General features: G+C 44.5%; 1 protein-coding gene and 2 long non-coding RNA genes across 6 annotated transcripts; 2 read left to right on the forward strand and 1 right to left on the reverse strand.

Annotated features, from left to right (window-relative positions):
- Nucleotides 1–632: 632 nt before the first annotated feature.
- LOC112890992 (indole-3-glycerol phosphate synthase, chloroplastic-like) lies at nt 633–4965 on the forward strand. 2 transcript variants are annotated; one of them, XM_025957885.1, is made up of 10 exons: nt 633–971; nt 1227–1451; nt 2071–2247; nt 2332–2406; nt 2490–2534; nt 2624–2788; nt 3216–3294; nt 3453–3532; nt 4227–4295; nt 4644–4965. In XM_025957885.1, exons 1-10 carry the CDS (start codon nt 831–833, stop codon nt 4725–4727), a joined length of 1140 nt encoding a protein of 379 aa, XP_025813670.1. In that variant the 5' UTR covers nt 633–830; the 3' UTR covers nt 4728–4965. The 2 variants fall into 2 exon arrangements, with proteins under 2 accessions (XP_025813670.1, XP_025813671.1); XM_025957886.1 differs by having other exon boundaries at nt 1254–1451.
- A 1964-nt stretch (nt 4966–6929) lies between these two features.
- Nucleotides 6930–10507, forward strand: LOC112889907. 3 transcript variants are annotated; one of them, XR_003228223.1, is made up of 5 exons: nt 6930–7395; nt 7483–8056; nt 8174–8255; nt 8507–9987; nt 10120–10507. It is a non-coding gene; the product is annotated as an uncharacterized LOC112889907 (long non-coding RNA). The 3 variants fall into 3 exon arrangements; XR_003228224.1 differs by having other exon boundaries at nt 7483–7619; XR_003228222.1 differs by having other exon boundaries at nt 7483–8255.
- Nucleotides 10508–13869: 3362 nt separating this feature from the next.
- On the reverse strand, nt 13870–14446 carry LOC112888671. The gene is made up of 3 exons (XR_003227898.1): nt 14185–14446; nt 14043–14108; nt 13870–13934 (listed from the first exon to the last, which is right to left on the reverse strand). It is a non-coding gene; the product is annotated as an uncharacterized LOC112888671 (long non-coding RNA).
- Nucleotides 14447–18080: the final 3634 nt, after the last annotated feature.

The raw sequence follows: 18080 nt of genomic DNA on the forward strand, positions 1-18080 counted from the left end.
TGACGGCCTGACTGCGTGTGCTCTTCTAGTTCTAGATCACCTGCAGCAGTGTAGTCTATGACGGCCTGACTTTGGTGATTATCTCTATAAAGCCTAACTATAATCATCTGCCAATGATAAATATTCAGTATTTCCTGACCGTAAAAATAATCCAGTATTTCCTGTAAGGTTATGCAGTAGATAATCGTTACAGAAAATTTCCCTGCTTCAGTAGAATCTATCATGCATCTGTTGTACTGATTGTTTGGGAACTTGAATTGTTTTGTTTTATTGGGAATTGATAACTTGGATTGTAGATGATGGTTCTGTCCAGGATTTTTTTTTTTCTATTGCTCTTTCAGGGAATCTCGTGTACACTAATTTTAAATCAGGTTTGAAAGCATAACTGCAAGTGAGCAACCGTAGTGCGCAGTGCATTCTGTACCTTTTGTTTTTTTTGTTTTTGTTTTTGAGAGGATGCACTCTACTTCTTGTTCTGGCCAGTAAAGTCTGAATGAACTCTGAACTGAAGCAGCGCTGGTTTTCCATATGGGTCCATTTACATACTGTACATGCGGCCCAAGCCCACTAACCATCGCTAGCATCATCTCTCACGCACGCGAGGTGGCGACTGGCCATGGCCCATGGCGAGCCACTTCCGATCCCCCCCTCCGTCGATCCCGCTCTCGCACGTGCGCCTCCTCCTCCCTCCTCCCCTTCCGAACCAGGACAGGACAGCAGATCCCACCAACCTCGCCATCTTCCTCACAGTATTTGTAGCCGGCTAGCCGCGCCGTCGCCCACTACTCCCCGATCCCACCACCAACCCCCACCACTTCGTGGTCCACGTGATGGAGTCCGCCCTCGTCTCGCGATCCGTCGGGTCCTCCTTCGCCGCCGGCGCCGCTGCCCCCAGGGGTTGTTTGCCCCGGCCCTCGCGCGTCGCCACCCTCTCCCGCGCCCGCGCCCGCCCGCTCCGCGCCGGCCCCAAGGTACGTCCTGCTGCTGCTGTCTGAGGGTTGGTTTGGTCCCGTTTCGTGGTGGTTTCATGTGTTATTGGTACCAAACTGTGTGCCTTTCCCCATTTCCTAAGCACCGTTTTTTGTTCGTTTCTCGCCGTGTTTGCGTTTGGGCACGTACCGATTTGTTTATCTGTTAGTAATAAAATCTTGCGCATATGGTTAATAAGCTTATCTTTTTTTAGGTGTGTTCCTCGTGTTTGTGACAAATTTTCGTGGCTTACTCAGGACTCAATTCTTGAGGTGCTGGCACAGGACGATATGCTGAACGCGGCGGAGCTGGTCCAGTGGGAGAACGGCAAGTCGGTCAACAGCATTGCAGCTAGCCAGGGGATCCGCATCCGCAGGCACTGCCGCCCCACTGCCTCCTTGAAGGAGATAGAGGAGGAGCTGGGGGCACCTCACAACGTCCTAGAGAAGATCATCTGGGACAAGGAGATTGAAGTGGCTGAGGTATGCGGCTGTAACTTGCTGATAATAAATACATGTATTAGGCAAATCAAGTGACTGCGCACAACCATCCGCTCACTCAAATGGTCAACTGACGTGGGAGCTGTTCAATATGCTGGATGCTGGGATCATTGCAGCCTAGAAATTTAGATGCTTCATAGTTTTTTCATCATACATCTGAATCTTAATTTTCTGCATCGATATTAGTTGTCCTATATCCACACAACATATTTGATAAGATGGCTCTTAAAGTCCCAGTTACTATCCTCGCACCATTTCTTCTAATGTCAAGGGCTATTATGTAATTCAACTCAAAGGTGCTTGATGCTATGCATGTACTGTTTCTTCCAGTGTCAAGTGATTCGTTTGTGTATAACTCTCACTGTCACTAAACGTAGGTCTGCTCACATTCTGCAATCTAGACCTTTGACCATTTCTTTAGAAAAATTGTACCACCAGTAAATTAAAAATATGCACTATTAAAGTATATTTCATTAAAAATTTGATAAAGCTGTTTTCATATGCTCGACCTACGTACTCTTACATATGCAGCAATCACTATTTCATAAGCTTGCCACATGGTTCTACATGATGGTTAACAGATGGTACTGGTCTTGTGCAGGGGCTTGCGAAGAAGCCTCTGAAGGAGGTGATGGAGGCTGCAGCGAAGGCCCCTCCTTCAAGAGACTTCTATGGCGCTTTAGAAGCTGCCTATAAGCGTAATGGGGTGCCTGCACTGATTGCTGAGGTCAAGAAAGCATCCCCGAGCAGGGGTGTGCTCAGGGAGAACTTTAATCCTGTATGTTCTGGGCTTGATTGCTGTCAAATCTCGAGTCAATTTCAATGTCCAGTTATGTCACTAACATATAATTTTCAATTGCAGGTTGAAATTGCTAAATCTTATGAGAAGAATGGGGCTGCATGTTTGAGCATCTTGACTGATGAGAAGTACTTTCAGGTATTATTTTCAATTTATTTTGTGTTTGTGGGGATCATAGAAGCTGTCTCTAAGGGATTCACTCAATTTTCTTCATTGTACAGGGGAGCTTTGAGAATCTTGAGAAAGTGCGCGCCTCAGGAGTGAAGGTACCAATACATTTAATTCTTCTTTAAATCTGAGGATGATTGAGTTACCAGTTGTTCTCAAGATGAGCATATTTCTGTTGTGAATACAGTGCCCTCTTCTCTGCAAAGAATTTGTCATCGATAAGTGGCAAATCTATAACGCTCGATCAAAGGGCGCAGATGCAGTCTTGCTAATTGCTGCTGTGCTACCTGATCTCGACATAAAGTACTTTCTTCGGATATGCAAAGAGTTGGGAATGACAGCTCTTATTGAGGTTTGATATATTCTGCAACTTGTTTTGCCGTACCAGCCCATTAATTAGAAACTGGCTTCAATCATTTCAAAATTTAACATTATCCTTTTTAGTGGAAAGTCATAGTTTACTTTGCATGATAGAACAATAGTTGGTTTTTTATGCTTCTACGTCGACTTGCCGTATAGTGTGTCTTTCAAAATACTCAACAATTAATTTGTCAAAAATTTACTGCAATTTTCTCATTTACCTTCATAAGGAAATATTGTGGAACTCCTTGCAATTCCCTGCTGCATTGTTTGCTGCACTTATACAAAGTTTCAGTTTTCATGTATTAGTTGTTAAGTTTGAAGTGTATGTCCGAGCAGAAAACATTAGTGTGGTAAACTCAAATAATCTGTAATATTCCAAGCTTAATTTCAATACTCTGGTGGGTTTTATAATTTAGGTTCATGATGAAAGAGAGATGGAGCGTGTGCTGAATATAAATGGAGTTAAGCTTATCGGCATCAATAATCGCAGCCTTGGTATGATGTTCTTCTGGTGCTTGATTTTTCATTTTCTCATCTTAAGTTTAACCATTTTTAGTCCAAATGGTACTAACGCTTTTCATTTGTGTTTTCTTTAAACCATTTTACTGATTATGTTTATATTTTTCTTCTCTTGAAAATTATTTACATTGCAGAGACATTTGTTGTTGATACCGCAAACACCAAGATGTTGCTCGAGAAGCATGGGGATAGCATCAGGGAGAAGGGAATTTTGGTAATATCTATGATCTTGGGTGCATATTTGATTTATTAAAATACTTTCATCAGTTCGTATTTACTTATGGCGTACTATGCTCCCTCCTGGGGATGCAGAGACATATTTTTAGTAGTCCTATACAGAAGTGGGGAGTGTTTCTTTCAATTTAAAGTAATTGTGGTGTTCTTTATGTATCCCTAATAAATATCTATTTTTTTTTACTTTGTATATCTTATGAATAGAATGAGTGCTCAGAAATAATGGTTCTTGGGCAACCGAGGCATATTAAATGCCTTCTTGTTCTACATGCATGTTAAAATATTCAATATTATTGTTTGAGGGAGGGACTTCTTGGATAGAAAACTTGATTAGTTGCAAGAGTGTAGCTTATTCAGAAATGTGAAGGCACTAAAATGCCCTATTTTCCAATGTGTTGAACATATTTCCTGCCATCACCGTCTTAACATACATGAAAATAAGTTTCTTAACAACAAAAGAGAAACAGAATAGATGATGAAACTGAAACCGGCACAATTGATCTTAAGTAACTATGTTAACTTATGTTCAGTATTTATGTTGTAGTGATATTGTGTATTGATAGATAGGCATTTTTCTAGCTTGCTCTTGATTTCTTTATTTGTAGAGTAAGGCTATTAGGTTTTATAATGTCAACCTTGCTAATTGTTTCCCTATTCCTTTTTTACTTTTTCAGGTTGTCGGTGAATCTGGGCTGTTTACCCCGGATGATGTTGCTTATGTGCAGAATGCTGGTGTTTCTGCTGTAAGTTCCGCTGATTCCCTGTGAATTTAGAGACTGCCTACATGATTTTATAAGGACAACTTTTGAAACACAAATAGTTAATATGACTCCATCTTATGTTTTCGTTTCTGTATTGCTCACACATTTGTCAGTTTACCTTCAAGTCACTTTAGTTCTTTCTCCATAATTTTTTTAGATCATTGAAATACGACTCAACGTTGAGAAACTCGCCTATGCTATAAATGCATAAGTATATCATAATGAATTTAATGAAAGGCTGATGTGCCTTGCTGGTGATATTTTCTCAGTTTACAAGTTCCCTACCGTGCTTGAACTGAACTAATTGAAGCACGCCTGGTGTTGCTCTAGGTTTTGGTTGGAGAATCCCTGGTGAAGCAAGAGGACCCTGGACGAGCCATCGCTGGGCTGTTTGGGAAAGAACTGGTGCATTGAAAGGACAAAGATAGTCTCCGTAGCTGTTAGCCATAGCCTGCTTTGAAATAATAACATGTGAGCATTAGTTGTATTAATAAATTCGTGTGTCGCCATATGCAAAATAAAAATAATGTTCACTTGTAAGTTTCATATGATGTTATGTTTTCTGGGACGAGAGAGAAAATTTTGGTGATTTCTTAGTATGGAAAACCAAATGAGAAAAATGAAATTGGATATTGATACTTTTGTATGTCAAGGAAACCCTTAGTATCACTACGCTTTTTTTTTTCAATCAGACAAATCAGTGAATGTTACGGGTACAAGAGCATTTCTAACAGATTATATCGATAGCCGATCCAACACTACTAAAAAAACTGTCAATTTTTTTTTTGCGGTCAACTGCTTGCCTATCACTCTGGAACTTGCATACAAAAAACTCAAGACAGCAAAAGCTGCAGGGACCAATGCGTTTCAGGCTTTCAGCCCCTTGCCAGAGAAATCAAAATTCTCCTCCTGTTTCGATCCAAACTTCCCAACTGCGCTGATATCCTGTTGTTGAGGAACTGAGACGACGGCTCCAACTCAACCTGGCTTAGAAAGATCAGAGGACATGGCGAAACGGTCGGTGAGCTTCCCTGGACACTGCTGCAAGTCACCCGATCATCAGCAGCTGTTGTCTGTTGCGGCGCCGTGGATCAGCAGCAGCAGCAGCAGCATGTCTCGATCTTTTCGACAGCTAATTTTACACGATCTGTGGGAAACGTTTGGAGCAGTCAGCTTGGCACGTTGCATCTCGTTACGCTTGGAAATTTTGCAACGGCACGTGTGTAGATGTTTACTAGAGTAGATGGTTGTTGGTAGCAGTGTTCAATTCAGGGTGGTAAAACGATGGCTGATGAAGACCGGTCCAGCCAATTTCAGCTGAATGATTCCTACCAAAGCAGAAACGTGACGTGTTCAGAAGAAGGATGCTCCCTTGGCCCTGTTGTGCAATTGCAACATGTGATCGTGTGAAATCAATCTTCCCTTGGAAATTCAGTCATCAGGCTTACAAAAATGACGTCTTTTCATGTCTGAAACTGCTGCTGCTGAATTGTTCTTTGCAACTTGGTAGGAGTAGAAGAATCTGATGGGCGTCTTCATCTGAATTGTTTCTCTCGGTCTCGTCTTCATCTAAACAAAAGTCGGAGCATCAATGGTGAGTTGGTGAGATTTTGGTTGACGCTACCACCTCTGATATGAGATGCTGACGGGTGAGAAGCAACGTGTTTTTTCTGTGTGAGATTTTCAACGGACGCGAGGTACCGGCGCCGCCGCGTTCGACGTGTTCTCAGACGATGACGCTGCCTGCTCTCGGAATCTCTCGGAATAAGGAAGCTCGGAGAAATCCGTTGGGCCGAGGCCGGATTCCGTGGGCCGGCCCATGTGGATGGACAGCAGCCGCGGATTGGGTTCGGCGGTCACAGGCTCTGTGGCCTTCTGTAATGACTAATGACTTCCATCCAGCTCATGGGCTGTCTGTCCTAGGCAATCATGGTTCTCAGATGTGAGATGGAAATGGCAAATCAGGAAATCAGATGCAGCCAGAGTGTTAAGTTGCTTGATGTCTTGCCCTGTTTTGTGAAGCGCAATGTGCAGACGTCGCTAATTTGATGTCGACCATGCAACTCTGATTGGCCACTGTCCTAGAGTGCAAGATTCTGAAGACTGAAGCTCACCGGCCTCTGATGTGGATCAGAGTGGACGGCCGCCGGGCTGTGGAGGAGCCGCTGAGGCCTTGGCGGGTGGTTCGCAGTGGGATAGCGCGGCTGCCGAGCGCCCCTTGCCGGCGTTTGGAACGAACGGCAAGAACCCCTGCTCGGGACAAAGCGAGAGCTGGTCGATGGCCGTTCAACTAGAGTAGAAACGGCGTTCCGGGACACCTTGGCCCCGTAGGTGGCCGCCGGGGGCAGCGTAGGACGGCAGCGGTGTCCACCAGGAGCAGGGCACAGCGACATGCCGCTGGAGCTCCAGCGCGAGTTCGAGCGGCGCAAGAGGCGGCGGGTGTTCTCTTCGTGGTGCGCGCCGTTGGAGATCCACAAGGTCGTCGGGCGGTGGCGGGACGAGCTCGCCGGCGGCAACGGTGGAGGAGTTTGGAGCCTGTTGACCAAGATCTTAACCGCAAATATGGATCTAACGGCAATGAAGAGCCTATTTCAGCGTGGACCCGTATTTTACAAAATACCCCCTAAAATGGATCGCGACTACTAATCGCGATCCGATGTTTTACATAATACCCCCTAATTTGGGTGGCGATTATGCAAATTAGCCCCTTCTTTGAGGAGGTTCCCTCTCCCCGTCCGGCGACGCCCCCGCACCTCCTCCTCCGCGAATGGGCATGGTGGAGGCGAACCCCCGCCCGCCGCCACCACCATCTGAAAGAAGAGGCGAGATACCTAAGCTACAGAGGAACTAACTGCGGCGAGTGAGAGTGACGGGGAGCGTTGCGCGTCCATCACATCGGGTTCCATTGTCGGAGGAGGCCGGGGAGATGGTGGCAGATCGGAGTACGGGTCCGCGGCCAGATGTCCCGCCCATTGCAGATTTGGAGGGAGGAGAGGTCGGCGGTCGGGGACTCGTCCAGGATTTTGCCGACGGCCGGGGAGGGGGATCGTGCTGCCGGCCATCGAAGCGCACAACATTCTGCGTACGATTTGATTCAGGGCCTGTGAAATTATCTGTCCTTGAAAATTTCATAACCACTTACCTGCTTGATTCGATTTCTTCTTTCCAGAGATGGTGGCGAATTCACGGGAACAGCCTGCCATCAGCATTCGAGATAGAAGTCCATCGATTGCGAGGGAACAGGAGACACCACCGAAGCTGGAGCGGTTTTTGCCTTGGGAAAAAAGAAGAAGCTATCTCCACCAGGTGATTAAGGCAATCATGATCTCGTGTTGGTAGGTAACAGTGTTGATTTCTTACTAAATAGCTAAAAATAGAGGTCCAATTCGGCACAATGTTAATCGATAGTTTGTTTGCTAGGAACAATTTGTCAGATATCTCAGTCATTACTTGTCCTGAAACTATTCATCTTGGCAGCACCTTGCTAATGATCCTTCTGAATCCAACTGCATTAACGTGATGATAGCAGCAGATAATATATGACAGTACACAGTATCATGGAGTTACGGAAGCTTAATGGGCTGTCATGTTCGAGTCATCTAGCTAGTGTCCATCCTTGTTGGGCATGGAAGAAATGGAATGCATATCTGGTGCTAGAAATGCGCTTGATTTATATCTCCTTAATGGATAAAAGGGTATGGTGTTGTGTTGACAAGGCAATAATCACAGGGTTAACAGTCAAGGTGAAGCTGTCTAACACTTTTGTTGAGTAGATAGCTCTGTCTCCTGTTCTTCCTACTATTATACAAATGAACCTCACCAAAGATAATAACTACAGATTGTTTTTCCTCTTGTATCAGTGCTCACGTTATTCCTTTGCTTTCCTAATATGGAACGTCTGTACTCTGGAGTATTTGATCGGTTGTTTTCACTACTTGAAAGGTACTAAACTCTTGTTCTTTTTAAGTGACAAAGTCTAGATCCTCAGTGTTCTGAATATTGTTTCATATTAAAAAGGGTTCTGAATAGTGAGCAGTATATGCCATTTTTTAAAAAGAAAACGACTAGGAGTATGCATATGTATTGAGTATCAGGAAATTTGAAGGACGATAAACTGTTTATTGATAGTTTGTTTGCTATGAACAGTTTGTCATAACTCAGTCATTGCTTGTCCTGAAACTATTCATCTTCAGTTTCTCTCCGCAGGTCTGGCATGACATCTTCAGCGAATATGTCCTGCAATACCACCCACCGCCAGCAAATTCGAAGCAGCAAACTGGTAGATTCAACTCCTAAGAGCTTGAGCAAAAGCCAACGAAAAAGTTTTGATTCCTTATTTGTGCTGGTGGTGTGGCACTTGTGGAAGGAACGCAACTCTAGTGTGTTCAACAATGCCAGTTCACCCCACGACAGAGGCAAGATTTGGAGTGGTTCATGACCATCAACACCGTCCACCACGGCATCACCCTGGCAAGATTTCGCCTTCTGAGTTGCAAATGGAGTGGTTCCTGACCATGGCGATATTCTGCAGTGTTCCATTCGACGGCACCTCGGGCAGCATCTCCCCCACCTTCCACCTCCGTCGGTGACAAATAATTTATCAGGCTCCAAAACCGTATCCTTATACTTCTGTCAGTGCATGTTTTTAGAGGAAAGAAGGGGACGAAGAAATACCAGAGCTCAACGAGGAGATCAAATTGAAGTAGTGGAGGAGGCGCATGGTAGCTTTTACGGGTTGCCATTTCAATCTGCTTCTTTTATGTATTTCAAATGCCACTCCCATATCAGTCTTGGTGTGATTGAATTTCAGTGGTGGAGTTTCAAGTTTGAACATTGGGTGATGCCATTTGTGTCGCTGTTGTTCCAGAATTCTCAGAAACGGAGGAAAAATGGAGAAAGGAACCAATCATACTGTTCATGATGGTGATATAATGAGTTAACTCATGGTCTCTTTTACTGCATTTGCAAGAAATATGCACGGCACCAATTAACAAAATGTCCTAGGGGTATATACTAAGTTTGCAGTAATGATATAGTTTCAGCAATGCTGATGAGTTCTACGAAGCGCGCTACTTACTTTGGGGCTTCATTCAAATTGTACATTGGCTTGGCTAGAATCCATGGTACAGATTCACCACTGTGGTCAGTGTTGCTGGAGAAAAATCTGAACAATCTGCACATTTTAGACTAAATCATGCCTGTCTCACTAACTTCCTGCATGTTCACTTCTAGCTCAGGTTACCGGCAGCAGTAGGTTGGTGATTATCAAGTATCAAGCGTGTCTGCAAATGATAGGTATTCAGTATTCCGTGACCGTAAAATGTTCAGTATTTCCCGTGCCATTTTACTTCAACTTAAAAAAGTTTATACAATAGAAATGTGTTTCTTTAAGACGGACAACCACATTCCAATAGAAAACAGTAATATGCTTCTGTAGAATATATCATGCATCTGTTATACTGATTGTTTGCGAACTTCAGTTGTTTTATTGGGAATTGAAAAGTCAGATTGCAGATGATGATTCTGCCCAGGGCTGTTGGTTCTGCCCAGGGATCTTTCAGGGAGGCGCAAAGAAGTAGATTGTGGTGATCTTGCAGTCTAATTTTGATTCAAGTTCGGAAGGCATCACTGCAACTGACCAACCGTGCACTCTGTACTGTTTGTATTGATTCTGGTCGGTAAATTTTGATTGAAGTCTGAACTCTGAACTCAAGCAGCGCTAATTTCGAGCTCTTGGTGTGTTTTGTGATGTGCATCCGGCCATCCCCTGCGCACTGGCCATTGTCGTCAATGCTCGCCATTGAAGACATCCAGGCCAACATCCTTGACGACATGGCCGTCTGCCTCAAGTTCAGGAGCTCAGGCGCATCAAGAAAGCCGGCCAATCGGTTTATCCAATCTTATAATAGAACACAAAGCTACGGGCGACAGAGAATGGCGAACGCAAAAACGCCGTGCTGGAAGGCGGTGGCGGACCTCGGGAGGCTTCCGTCGTCCCCAGCAAGCTTCCCGCCGGTCTCCTCGCCGCCTCCCGCTGCTGTCCATGGGGGAAGCCGGTGGAGACCTGGAGAATCTCTATGCTGTGCGGGTAACCCGGTAGGAACAGGGACGGCGGGTGGAAGCCGCCACCGGGGCTGTAGAGGGAGCAGGGGAGGTCGGGGACAAAAGAGTTGGCAAATGGGTCCTCGATTTGGAACGCGATTAGGATGCTTTTTGAAAATAATGGTAGGTTATATTTTCATAAAACCTCCTGAATTGGATCGCGATTATTAATCGCTATCCGATTTAGCGTGTTTTTCTTTAGAAACATTTGGAAAGGATATTTACACAAATCAGCTCCCATGGCCATGGCCTCTCCTTCCAGATCGCGACGGCCGTCGTCGGCAACGGCCGCCGACATGACCTCGCCAGAGACCCCAGTGCGAGGCTGGTGGTGGAAACGGATCGGCCCGCACGCAGGTCTTGTGGTGCGCGCGTGAGCTGAACCACGGTGAGGTCCGTCTTGCGCGCAGCCACGAGGAGCGGCAAGTCGCTGAGAGGCGGTGGAATGAGGCCGCTGACGACCGACGGTGAGGCAGCGATGGAGAAGAACTCGAGCGTGCAGAGACCAGTGTTCCATGTCGATGGGATTCAGTCATCCAGAATGGTATGGTTCAACAAGTTGACGGTCTCATAAGCAATTTTTTGGTTGCGTCAACAACTGCTCCTCATCTGAAGCCCATGATCTTGGGGCCACTGCCTCAGCTTGCCCCTCTGTACCTGCTTCTGCAACGAGCTGTAGAAAGCGTTGGACGACCAACTTCCAGATGCTGTGCTTTCAAAGGCTACCACCACCGGGAGGTCATGTCGTTTTCCCTAATCATGCAGAGAAAATGACAGATCATGAAGTGAGCACACTACTACTAATTAACTAGTACCTTTTGGTTCACGTTCTTTTCATCCAGAAGAAAAAGATGCCCGAACACACCAGAAATTGCTAGTATGCAGTTTTTAAATTGGGTTATTTCTTCATCTCTGTTCATGTTCCTTCAATTGCCTGTTGGTATAAATAGGCTCTAGTAAGTTTTATGCATCCCTGTAATCCCCTCCCCTGTTATATAACAAAGTAGCATTTTAAAGAGGAAACTTATAAGCCATTTTAATCTGATGAAACAGAGGGGACAAAGTGCACACTCCATTTGTGTCCTAGCACTATATCTTTTTTTCTACACATTGCTATTCTATAGTTTCCAAATAACAAATTTCTTGACTGGAAATATACAGATGACAGTGGTGTTTGCCCAGCTCACTCTCGATCACGCACAGGAACTCACACTGCTAGCACTTGCACGTTGTTTGGCTCTGGATGAGAAACACAATCACACACAGAGATTGGCGCACTGCACACCAGTGCCTTTCTTCCTGCACCCACTCTGAGCTGATTACATGGCCAGCTATTTAAACATGCACGCACGCAAGCTAGCTAGTGGCCTTTCGGCTCACACGGTCTACATGTCTTGCGTAAGAACCGGGCAACCCACAAGCTAATCACCACTACATGTCGCTAACTAACCCAAGCATGCAGATCACCACTCCTCATGCCAAGGCTCCTCCACTTGACTCGGCACTCTCCAAGCCAAAGTGCACTCCTGCATGCAAGCACCTACATGCAGATCACAGCCTGCACGAATGCAACTAATTCACGCTACGGTATTTTTGCAATAGTTCATAATGCTATCACAAGTAAATTCATAGACCAGAATTGATGATGATAGGCCTTGACACAATGACACACATAGTCACACGCAGGAAGAAATGATATTTAGCCATGATAAAATAAATTGAATTAAATAACTATGATTCATGCGTATTAAACATCTTTGATGGATCAAAGCAAGTACCTAGGGTGACAACCTTGGTAATAGTAGTAGGGCATGCACGTACCATGCTTCATGTATTTATATTTATATGGTATTTGAGAGTTGAGCATAGGCATACAATGACACGGACATGTCACCAATTACATAAGCAGGTGGTCAACTATTGTTTACCTCAGTGTCGCACAAACACATGCAGATCGATCAGAGTTGATCAGCATGTAGTACAGGCGACACATGCATGCAGGTAAACAACAACTTATTCATAAATATAGTAGTAAAAGAGTACATATATGTTGCTAAGCAACACACACAATATATATTTTTGCGTGTGCGGGCATGCATATATGCTTGCTTGTCCCATGCTTAATTAGTATGACACACACTCGATAGGGAGGGAGCTGGTGACACTCGTCTTGAAGCACACACACAGTTTGAGGCCGGTGTGCGGGACAAGGGAGATGATGTCCCCAACTACTGGAACCAAACGAGGCTCGACGAAGGTAATGGCCCCTCGACCGGCACTTCGAAGGAAATTTGTTAAGTCGAGGTAGCTTTTGAAGCCAGGAGGGCATGAACCTTGGGACGGCGCTGGAGCTGGTGCCTGGGCCTGGGCACAAGCCACGAGCATGAGGGTCATGGTGAGGAACACGAGCACAGGTGACGCTACGGACTTGGTGGAGGCCATTGCGAGCTAGGCGCGCAGCTACTTGTGCGGATGTGTTCTTCACTGTGTGCGCCTTCAAGAGTATCAATCACATCACGTATTTATAGGCTGAAGCCATCACGCTTTCAGTGGCCTTAGTGGGTGGCGTGCTCCTCAGCCAGATTTTAAATTTTCCAGAGAGGATGGTGTAAAAGTCATGGTCCCGTATTCATCTATCATTAAGTAGGAATAATTATGAGTACATTGCCCATATCAGGCATCAAATTCCACCAATCAAGTTTGACACTTGTTGACTTTGCAATCTCTGATTTGCAGGTACTTCGTTGAAATAGTGCATGTCCATTTCACAGTACTAGCTCAACTTGCACGTGCCTATACTCAACTTGGCGTGCCTATACATGTATAGGGCCCCGTTTAGATCGCTTCCAAATTCCAAATTTTTACACTCTCTCTCCATCACATCAATTTTGGGACACATGCATGGAGCAGTAAATGTATGTAAAAAAATAACTAATTACACAGTTTAATTGTACATCACGAGATGAATCTTTTAAGCCTAGTTAGTCCATAATTAGATAAAATTTGTCAAATACAAACGAAAGTGCTACAGTAGCAAAAAGTTCCAACTGTTATACAAACTTGCAATCTAAACAAGGCCTAGGCTACAAAATAACCAAGGTCTATGTACTAGGACTGCCCTTTAAGTCGGCTATTGTACTATATATGAGTTTTCCGGTGCAAATTAAAGTCAGCATGCAGGCACGTTGCTTATTCCTTCTCTGGCATACAGTGCCATGCAGCTTAATTTCTAGGTGGGTGTATGGTAACATCACTAGGGATTTTTGTACCAATGAAAGATTCAAATTCGTCCTGCTTAGTATTGCTAACAGAGGGCACCATCTTTTGAAGAGGTGCTTCTAGATTTGACAAGCTAAGCTGGATGTTAAAAAATCCATTCCTTCATCAGAGCTTTTGGCCTTTTGGATAAGATCTTCAAACTTGTTGCGCGCATTTGAAACTTTTTTCCTCGGTCCCACCTCAACAGGATCAGCAGGGACATCTTCTAGTAGGTTACCTTCATCGTCAAATATTACAGTCCTACAAAAAAAGAAAATTACAACAAGACCAACGTAGATCATGTAACAGCTATAAAGTTGCATATACAAGATGCGCAGAATTGAGCAGTGGAGGAAAAAGAGGCTGTACCTTTTACACCTTTTCTCCTATCTTTTCATGATATAATACTCTGGTAACTCGATCAGTTTTTCAGATCTAAGAACTTGCATGATATGTCGGCACGGAATGCCATGAGACTCAAATAATTTACACGTGCACCTTCCAATCATACCTGACTCGTTGAAATGAACCAATCGCTCCTTTTTAGATGTGCTTCCAATGGTCACAAGTTTTATCTCATCACGTTCTATTATTTCTTGGATAAAACAATAGTCTCTAGAGGCTACTATTTGTTTCTGAAATTTATCAAAAATTTCATGTGTATATATCATACTACACTGCTTCTCCATGGCCCATGGGGTCATCAATTTAGGAGTAGTATGTAGGCTTTTGTGGTCCTGTTTCAACTCTTCTTGACGTTGGTACTCCAAAGCTGTGTCAAACCTTAGCCAAAATTCAACAAATGACAATTTTCGATGAATGAATCGATTGAAAAATGAGTTTGCACTCTCTGAGCGAGATGTGGTCCTAAGAATCCCAGCAAGAGGTATGTTTATAAAGTATACTGGAATCCATGATTCACGAATGAGAAATCTGGTGCCAAACCATTTGTTACCTACAAGCTGAAACTCAACAATCATAGAATTCCACCGTGACTCAAATTCTTCTATAGTTTCGGAGTCCCATACACACGTATGCAGTTTATTCCAAAAATCTTCATCCGCCCTTAAAGATGGACTGATATTTTCATGCACCTTTTCCATAATATGCCACATACAAAGTCTATGAGTTGTTTCCGACAAAATCTGACCAATAGCAGCCTTCATAATTGCACATTCATCAATTACGATTAAATGAGGTGCTCGTCCACCCATAGCTTCAAGAAAGGTCTTAAATAACCATACATATGAATCAATCTTTTCATTAGCCAAGAACGCTGCACCTAGGAAAACACACTGCATGTGATGATTGAATCCAGTAAATGGTACAAATTTCATGTTATATTGGTTAGTAGTATATGTTGCATCAACAGAAATCGCGTCACCAAAAACACTATAATTTTTCCTGCTTGTTGCATCAACCCAAAAGACGCGCATTAGCCTTCCCTGCTCATCTACCTCAAAGTTATAGAAAAAGGCAGAATTGACTTCCTTCTTTCGCTCAAGTTGTGATACAAACATCTGAGCATCTGCATCTTTGATTTTAGTTCTAAGGTCTCGGTAATAGTTTTGCAAGTCCCTTAGTGTACAACCAACATTCTGAAACCCTCCATCACTAACATGAAGAAATCTATATGCAAGAGATGTACCAATGCTAGCTTTATGGCAATTGAACAAAGTACCTTTTACCCTGTCGGTAACACGCCGGTTGGAACGGAGCAAATGACGATGATTCGGTGACACAAGACCATGGTTGTGCTGCTCAACCATTGAGGCTATCTTGTATTTCTTATCACGACCACGAGTTACATAAATATGGGCCTGGCAACCACACCTTGTTTCCATCACATTATGTGTCTTCCTCTTTTTTCCCTTCAACCCTGATTGATCATCATCTTTTTTATCATTGTTTTTTCTGTAACCTTCCCTTGAACAATAAAAATATTTTGTTAGTATTTCCTTATCCTCCTTCCTGTGTTGTCCAATACGAACTGAGAACCCTGCATGATCATGTGCATAATCTTTATAAAATTTCTCCACATCAGCAAGGGTGTCGAATGTCATCCCCACAGCAGGCTTTAAACTTGCCTCAACCTCAGGAATAAATGACGAACGCTGCAATGTTCAAATACGTGAATATCACAAAAAGTTCAGCTGCCTGAAAAATGTGAAACTCAAATGTGTTGCGTACTTACAATAAGATGAGAAGATGATCTTCGTGTTGGGGTTACTAAAAAATTTACAGCTGTTGATGGCTCGATATTAGTGTTATCCGATGACTGTGCAAGGGCAATGCCATCAGCGTGCTCCATGGACGGTGCAAGGGCAGCACCTGTGTTGTCATCTGTAGATGGCACAAGCTTGTTTGAATAAAGTATGGTATCCTCTGGGATGTTTGTAGCATGAGCAGCAATAGTATATGGTGACTTATCGATCATAAAGGATGTGGGAGGCATACCAGATGCAAGATGGCCTTCTTCCGCCATTGCGATTGCGCGAGGGCAGGTCCTTCCTCCATTGCCATGGCATCCTGCGTGAGGGCAGGTCCTTCCTCCATGTAGCCTTCCGTCACCAAGGAGTCGCGAAGCCTGACGTCCGTCATCGTCTCCGGGCGATCGCCGCCAATCGCCGCAACTGGCCGTATTAGATCGGCCTGCACGCTAATCGCGTGGGGGGGGGGGGGGGGGTGCAACGGCGTGCGGCAAAACCACGGCAGGGAATCAATCCGGGCCGTGAACCGGTCCTGCTAAAGTTCGGGGGCAGCAAAATTCGCTCGGGGTCGGGGCCAGGCAGACCCGTGAACCGGACCGGTCTGCGGGAGAGACAAAATTCGCTCGGGGTCGGGGCCAGGCAGACCCGTGAACCGGACCGGTCTGCGGGAGAGAGAAAGATTGTGAATGTAATTATTTTTTGCTTTGCGGGCGTTAGATTGCAAAATGTCAAAGGAGCCTAATCGAGACGCTCGTTCCAGAATCAACGGTTGCTGACGTTAGTTTGCACAGTTGCAAGGAAGAGGCTGCTTGCACGTGATATGACGCCTTTCTAAAAAGACATGCATTAGCTCTGGCTTATATTGATGCACGCATCTCAGATTACAATTCACTTACAAAATATGAAACTCTTGGAGCAAGCATCACCGTATTTGAGATACTGCAAGAGGTAGTATAAAGTCTTTACTCTCAGCCTATGGGTGGGCTAGCACCCGTTTGTAGTATTTGCTAAAAACTTTGTTCTAATGCAAAATCTAGGTTAAAAAGGGATCATTTGTGAGATGTGCAAAAGAGGAGAATATGGCAGAGCAAGCTTTTTGCGTGCAAATTTTCATTTTTAAGATCACACATTATGATATTTTATTAGCCCAAATGTTTTTGCGGTGGTCATGTTATGTTACATCACACTCTACATCAAATGGTTCTTTTCGAGAAACATGTTATTTTATTTCACACGAGTAGAAATAGAGGGAAACATGGGGCATTATATTAGGAAAGAGTATATTTTCTGAATGTTGACATGCAGGCTATCAAGTAGGTAGATGAGATCTAGAATGATTGAATGAAATTTCCAGCAAGTCTGTGGTCTCTTGTCTCGTCGATAATTCTTTGGCTGCGTCATCATCTGATTCTTATCTACCTTCTGCAACGAGCTGAAGAAAGCACCAAACCAACTTCCAGATGCTGTGCTTCCAGAGGCTTCCTAGATGTCACCTACAATAATCAGGCAAAGGAAATGAAAGATCAAGAAGTGAACAGACTATTCAAAGGAGCTAGAAGAGGTTGAGACAAGGCATCCAACCCTGCATTCCTACGCAATTGCTAGCCTCGGCCTTCCCAGCAGCGGCCTTGCAGTTGCAGCGAATGCCATGCGGAGAAGAAATGTGAGATAACCTCATAAGGAGGTGGAGGTTGAGACGACAAAGCATCCCAAGGCTGTCGAGTCGGGGTCGCAAGATCAATGTCATCGTGCGAGTTGCGACATGCATACGAGCCTGTCAGGAATGTTCAGAGCCGTCGCTGATTTCTCAAGAACAGTCGTTGAAGCTCTTGATGTGAACAGAGAGGGCTAGGGACAGTGACAAAATTTATACAGCTAGTGAGAATGTTCCCTTGATGTTTTGTACTTTTTGTCATGATGAACAGTTTTACCTAAGATTGCCTGGTGTTGTTCTGCCGTCTGTCTGGGATTGGTGAGGAACAACTATGTATTTTGCAGGCATTGAGGTGATCTTGCGCTCTAATTGTGAACCAAGCTTGGTAGACATCATTGCAACTGCAACTGCAACGTGTACTCTGTTCTGTTCCGTAGAATTACGAAGCATCAATTCTGAACCTGAAGGCGGCGCGCTCTGCGCTATGCATCGCATGCGCTGCTCCTCGCGGCAGCAGAGGTTCAGCGCGTCATCCATGCTCGC

Source organism: Panicum hallii, chromosome 4 (assembly GCF_002211085.1).
Source record: "Panicum hallii strain FIL2 chromosome 4, PHallii_v3.1, whole genome shotgun sequence".
NCBI classification, from domain to species: Eukaryota; Viridiplantae; Streptophyta; class Magnoliopsida; order Poales; family Poaceae; genus Panicum; species Panicum hallii.